The sequence below is a fragment of the Dipodomys merriami genome, unplaced genomic scaffold (genome assembly GCF_024711535.1).
Source record: "Dipodomys merriami isolate MVZ:Mamm:240054 unplaced genomic scaffold, mDipMer1.0.p SCAF_8, whole genome shotgun sequence".
Taxonomy (NCBI): Eukaryota; Metazoa; Chordata; class Mammalia; order Rodentia; family Heteromyidae; genus Dipodomys; species Dipodomys merriami.
In genome coordinates, this window is record NW_027206401.1 from 14,591,028 (window position 1) to 14,597,832 (window position 6,805).

General features: G+C 40.6%; 1 protein-coding gene across 3 annotated transcripts in view; it reads left to right on the plus strand.

The window, feature by feature from the left end:
• Epm2a (EPM2A glucan phosphatase, laforin) overlaps positions 1 to 6,337 on the plus strand; it is a 53,912-nt gene extending 47,575 nt beyond the window's left edge. For 2 of the 3 annotated variants that reach the window (XM_070010946.1, XM_070010947.1), the window contains exon 3: positions 281 to 6,337. In XM_070010946.1, the coding sequence (XP_069867047.1) occupies positions 281 to 558 (278 nt within the window). In that variant the 3' untranslated portion in view covers positions 559 to 6,337. The remainder of the gene's footprint in view (positions 1 to 280) is intronic. The other variant, XM_070010945.1, reaches the window with a different exon arrangement.
• Positions 6,338 to 6,805: the final 468 nt, after the last annotated feature.

The following is a 6,805-nucleotide window of genomic DNA, read 5'->3' on the forward strand; positions in this document are numbered from 1 at the left end:
TGTGCAAATCCATCCTTTTGAACCATAGGTGATAATTCTCCTTACAAGGGAAATCTGCATTGATGCTACAGTCACTGAGCGGAGCTGCAGTGTCCAGAGGTTCTGAGCAGGTGTTAAACGTATCTCATCTTTTCTTGAAAACAAAGGAATGAAGCAAAGTATCCCCTCCTGGCCTTCCCCACATAGGGCTGGGCCTACCCCAAGCCCTGGAGGGCTCAGTTGTGAGTGCTGATGTGGAGGTTTCATCATTCACGCACCTGCTGTGCTTTCTCAATCCTAGGCCGAGTGCAGATGCTACCCCAGGCCGTGTGTCTCCTGCATGCTCTCCTGGAGAATGGACACAACGTGTATGTCCACTGCAATGCCGGGGTGGGGCGCTCCACTGCGGCTGTCTGCGGCTGGCTCCACTATGTGCTGGGCTGGAAGCTCAGGAAGATTCAATACTTCCTCATGGCCAAGAGGCCCGCGGTGTTCATTGACGAAGATGCCTTGTCCAGGGCTCAAGAAGATTTCTTCCAGAAATTCGGGAAGATTTGTTCTCTCGGATGCACTCGGTAGCTGGCCAACCTGCCTCTCGTTCCTCCCAGTTTGTTTGCTTGTTTTTAGAGAAGTGTGAGATGATATTAATTAAGTGATGTAGCGACTGAGACCCCGCCTGAAGTGTGAAGATTGGTGTGCTCTCCTCTTCCATGCCGCTTTCCTTCCTGTGAGGATGACTTTCGGTGATGCTTTTAGTGGACTGTGTCTTTGAGATACTGTGCAAAGGATGCTGGGAGGGCCACAGGAGAGAAAGCCAGAGGCAGTTGGCCATGCAGTGTTCTAGCACCAGATAACCAAAGCATGCACTCAGTTCCGCTGCAGAAGAGACGTTTGCCCTGCTGCTACTATGTGTGAGGGGTTCAAGACAGCACTTTCTTGTGGTTTTGGCATGTTGACCTGGTTGACTGGTGGAGTTCATTACTGTAGTCTATGAGTACATGTATACACACACACAGCATTTTTTATGAACTAAAATGATGATCATTTGCCAATGGGAGAAATAAAAGTAGAAGCCTGAATTATGACAAAGGAAGAGATCAATGGGGTCAAAAGTAATGGCTTTCCATTCATTATATTTTCTACATACTGCTTTCTGATGGTTAAAGTCTACTTTAAGACATTGTCTTCGTTATCTACCCAGCCTCCCCATGGGACAGCAGATTTAGAGTTAGCTCAGTGTTTGCTTTAATTGAGGTTTAATGAGCATAGAGAACTTGCCCAGGGTCTGGTGGTTAGACAGGACTGAGCTGGTGTTTGTAACCCTTGTTTATCTGACATAGCACTATTTTCAATACAGTTTGTTCTTTCTAGCATACTGTAGTCAATTCACTTTAATCCGTATCGAGGATAAGGTCGATACCCCTGTAGCAGTTTCTACAGTGAGAAATGAAGAGTATCCTGATCAGTTGCCAAAGAATTTAGATGAGAAGTTCTATTTGTGCAACCTAAAAACACAGTAGATGACCCACAGGCCACTGGGGCCTGAGTGGTCATAGTTCCCGAGAAGAACTGTATTATCCAAACAACCCCAAGAGCCAAAGCCACAGATTTGACTCAGCAGCTTGAGTCTGATCATAGTTCAGCTCTCAGTGTAAGCAGCTCACCGCTGCTGTTTCTTTAGAACACCTGGTTTCTTTAGAACCACTGGGTTCTATAGGATATACAAAGATGAGCAAGACTTTTTCTTCCGAGATGCAGGACCTGGAAACAGACCTGCATTGACACCAGTGTGACTGACATGGTAGAACACTGGATGAAGATGCCTTCTAATAGCATCTTCATATATTAGGTACTTTACCATTTTATCTAATTCTACCTTCATAGGCTCCGGTGGGGAAGCTTGCATTATCTTTAGTATGTCCACAAGGAAGCTAAGATTCAGAGAAGTGAAATCTACTATCCATTGTCATGTGACACACAATACAGAGCTACATTTGTCTGACTCAAAACCCAAACTTTAAAAGTTAAACTAAAATACCTGTGTATTTTTCTGTTCCTCCTTTCTTCCACAGTAATGTATTGATAGGTAGGACAGACAGTGATTTAGAGGGTCTAGGGAAAGGTTAGAAAATAAGTTCTGGTAGCACTCCGAGGCAGGGTGGCACTCAAGAGAGGTGACATTTGTTTTGGGCAGAGGAGACTAGACAGTCAACACTTGCCCTACAGTTGTACAGTTTTACAACGTTAAATAGCTAAACCAGCATTGACTAATGTGCTAAAAAGAGCTGGAAATAGCTACTGTATTCAAGAACCCATTAGCAATCATAATATTACATGTGAAATTTAATGCTAAAAATGGAATACTATTCATATACATAAGTGTGTGTATACATGTATGTGTGTGTAAATTTCTTTAATGTCTAGTGTATATTTCTTCATAATTTCCACTATAGAATTGAATTTTGGAGGGTATTTCCAACTTTTTGTCTTTTTGCTCTGCTGAACAAAACCAGTTTAGGGCTATTGAAAGTGTTCTGGAATAACCTGTAGTCTTCAATGAATAGGATGGCTACCCTACCTCAGATCACCTGGAATTTTTGCTAAATAAATGCATTTCAAAAAGACAGAATTGTTTTAATATTATCCATTTAATCTAGAACCTCAAAGAATAAGCTTTCATTTGTAAAGGGAGGAGTCAGCTCAGTTAAACTGTTTCTTACTCTCAAATTAGCCTATGGAAAGGCACATTTAGTTGACAAAGAATTCATATGCAAGGGTACTTCAGAGAAATGAGGATGAACCTTCAGGAATGTGCCTGGACAATCAAAGCAGCTAGGGTGTTATTAGCTTCTTGTCTCTGGCATGAATGCTTATCCTGGGTGGAAGTACTCGGGATTAAATCCACGACCCTTATTTCCTAAGCATGCACTCTCCCACTTAGCTATCCCCCAGATCTAGGAAACGTTTCAACCACAGCTTTCTCCAAGATAATCAAAAGAAGTGCTCACTCAAGTAAACAAATGTCCAAATAAGGTTACTTTCTTAGAGGCTTTGAACATTATCCTTCTCTTACCTATGTACGAAAGTTAGGAAAATTAGAAAAGTTATGTGCTCCCTTTTGACCAACATTAAGGTACAAGTGAAAAACTTGTGACTTGGCATTAAAATGGTGCAAAAATATGATTAAGCCTCAAGAATGAGAGAAATAATTGATTGAAAAGTGAGCTAGATAAGTATCCGTGATAGCATGGAATATAGTTAAACATAGAGCCAAATCAGAATTTAAAGCACAACAAATTTAAAAGATAATCTAGGTAATTCCTTCATTTTAAAAAGGAGCAAAAAACCAAAGCCAGACCCAAAGGTATCAACCGACTTTTCCTCATATGAAACAGTTGTAATTGAGGGCCAGAGGAAAGTTAGCCAGGAAGCTAGGTCAAAGGATTTATTGTGGTATTGAGGAATTGGAAGAGAATTAATGGAAATGAGATCAGTGTGGTTAGTAAGAAGAATTGATGGAAGGATTCATGGAAGTTGGGGAGGTGGGAGAACATGAATAAAGCAAGAAAAAGCAAAAAAAAAGTGATATTCCTAAAAAAAGAAAAAGCAGATGTTTTCTGCGGGGAGAGAAAGATGGTGTGACTTCTGAAGTGGAAGGGAGTCAAGGTGACATGTCTGTGTTAGACATGTTCAGTGTTTTCCTACTTCTCTGAGAGACAAGAATGAATTCAGAAGGAATCAGATTGGCTATGGAAATGGTGGTGTGGCCCACGTAGTAGAGCACCTACCCTAAGTAAAAAAAAACCTAAGGGAGAACATGAGGCCCTAAGTTCATGCCCCAGTACCAGCACAAAGAAAGATTGACTAGAAGTAATCTTCCACTAGCTGTCAGAAGGGGGAAGGAAATAAAAGAGAATCTGGTGGGTAATATAGATAAAAAGAACGGAAAAATCTGATGAAGCCACTTCTCATTATAAAAATAATAATTATAATATATAGGAGTTGAACAATAATAGAAGCTACTGTATTTTTCCCCCTTTCCTTAAACCATGATGTCAAAAGTCTTTCCCAGTTCAGCTAAGGGTATATAGTTTCACTCATTCAGGTCTTGCTTTGGTCTGTTTTTTGTTTTTGTAACAGATTACCAGAGGCTAGACTGGGGAATGTGTAAAGAAAAATATATTTTGTATCCTGATTCTGGGGACTGCAAAGTCCAAAAGTATGGTGCCATCATCTGTTTGGCTTCTGGTGAGGGCTTCGTGCTCCTTCAATGTGTGGTAGAAAGCCAAGGGCATGTGGGCACTTGTGAAAAAGGGAGAAAATGAATCATTCCTGCAAGTCTTTTCTTATGACACTGAACTCCTGTTCCCAACAGTGGCACCTTGAAGTATAAAAGTTCAATACCAGTATTTGGGGCAAGGGGGCGGTGACATGCTCAAGCCATAGCATGCTTTTAGTCTCTAAGCCATCCCTGGCTCTCCTATTTTCTTTCAGATCTCACATTGGGTCCATCAGGAAAGCCTGTTGGAGATCTGCTCTCTGTGCTTTAGCTTCTCAAGTCTGATTGCCACACTGTGTTTCAGGAATAGATTCCTCTGAAGAATTCCTGTTTCTGTCCTTCCTTCTCTCCTAGACCCTACCACTGTCAAATCTGTCCCCACACAAGAGCCTGGAAAAGTATATCTGGGATCATGTTACTTGTGGTAGAATTTCTGAGGTGAGGCTCATTGGCAGGGTACTAGGTTAGTCAGGGAGGAACTAATGTGGTTCTCACACAGGACACTAGCCAGTTTCTGTGAACACTACTGTTACAGAGTACGACTGCCCATGTTCTTGGCTTCTTTGCCATTCAGTCTATCCCTCCTGCGTGCCACAGTCAAGATACCCTAACTCCAAGCTGAGCCTGTGGGGCTCTTTGATCTTGGTCTTTTGGCTAAAGAAGGTTCTTTATTTTACATGAAGAACCCACGTATTTTGATACAACAGCAAAAGACAGACTAATACAACCCGATAGACTCTTTCTCCATGAATGCACACCACCCGCAATGATGTCTCCCCTGGTACCACTCTACAAAGAGTTACCTGACTCTGCTTGTCCCAATTTGCCCACAATCCCTCTCTAATTATAATTATAAGACAGCATGTTACATAATTTCCTTATTTTATTGTCTACATCCTCTCACTGCAGGGTGAACTTCATAGAGTCAGATATTTACATCTGTTTTATTTGATGATGGACCTGGAGTGAATAGAGCTTGGTGTACAGTTCAACAAGGGAAGGACAGGAATAGCTAATAACTACAGAGAGCGTTTAGTGTGATAGCATATAGTGCTTTTATAGGTATGTATAGAAATTTATCGACACTTTCCAGCAGTCTTATGAGATGTGACTATCCTTATTTCACAGGTAAAATTCTAGAGGTTTAGAGAGAATATGAGTTTATTTTCCGGTGAGAAAGACTGTTGACTTGTTAGGGGAAGCTTCTAATCAACCAGCCGTGGTAAACTCTGGTCTTGTATTGCAGTTTTTTAGGACAGCTGTAATAATGTCCTGTACTCTTGATGGCCAAAATGATGGAAATTGATTCTTTCATAACCTTAAGAGTCTAGAGCTCTGAGACCAAAGTGTATTAAGCTCAATTCTTTCTGAAACTTGGGAGAGAGAAACAGTTTCACTTTTTTTTATTTCTACGAGTCTTTGACATTTCTAGGTTTACAGAACCATCGGCCTGTTCTCTGCCTTAACTTTCACCCAGCATTTATCATATATGGGAGTCTGGATCCAAACTTCTTGTTTTCATAAGGGCACCAATCATACTCAAGTCATGGAGGTTATTCATTCAGTATGGATTTGGGGAGATACAATTACTGCTTCTAACTGAAGATCACATATGTTCACATATGTGAACTGCCAAGGTGAAACAATCTTGGACAAAGATTGAAAAAAAGAACTACAGTACTGTAAAAGAGATCCTACTCAGGTGGAGGTACTAGCAGGATGGGGAGGGGGAAAGGAGAGGCTGAGGGAGGTAAATGTAGTAAAATACTTCATGTACATGTGTAAAGACGGACTTGCTGAGATTGCTTTGGGAAGAGGGATAAGGGACAAGGGACAATGATGGAAGGTGTGAACGTGGTCAAGGTACCTTGCATGCGCACACTGAAGTGCCACAATGAAATCCTCTTGTAAAACTAGTGGATGCCAATAAAAAAGTAGGGAAGATATCAAAGCTAATGAATATGTTCTCTACTTCACATTGTAACTTCTTATGTACATTCATTAAATAAAGTGTTCTTTTGCCATGAAGTTTATTTCAAAAAGACTGTAGAGTAAAAAACAAATAAACAGACTGGAGAAAAGTAGAAACTCAAAAGAAACTGGAATATTCTACCCCCCATTTCTCAGGTTTATCTTGTGAGAATATTACTGAAAGGACAGTTAGGGACAGGCAGAAAATTGGAGCTATTTTGTGTGAAAGAAACATTTATTTTTTTAATGTCAAGATGATGTACAGAGGGGTTACAGTTATATAAGTAAGGAAATAAGTACATTTCTTGTCAAACTTGTTACCCCTTCCCTCATTTTTCTCCCCAAGTCTCCCTCTAGTTGTACAGATCAAGTAAAAGACAGGTTGAATTTCTATACTGTAGTTATAGTTGGGAATATACCAGAATCTCTAAAGGAAATAGTTGAAAGTCAGTAAAAAAGATTGCTGTCATCCAAAATCAAACTGGATTAGGAACTTAAAGGTAAGATCCAAAACAAATAAACAAACCCAAACCTCCTAGAATATATGGGTGGCAAAGCTTCTTGATTCTAGCCTCA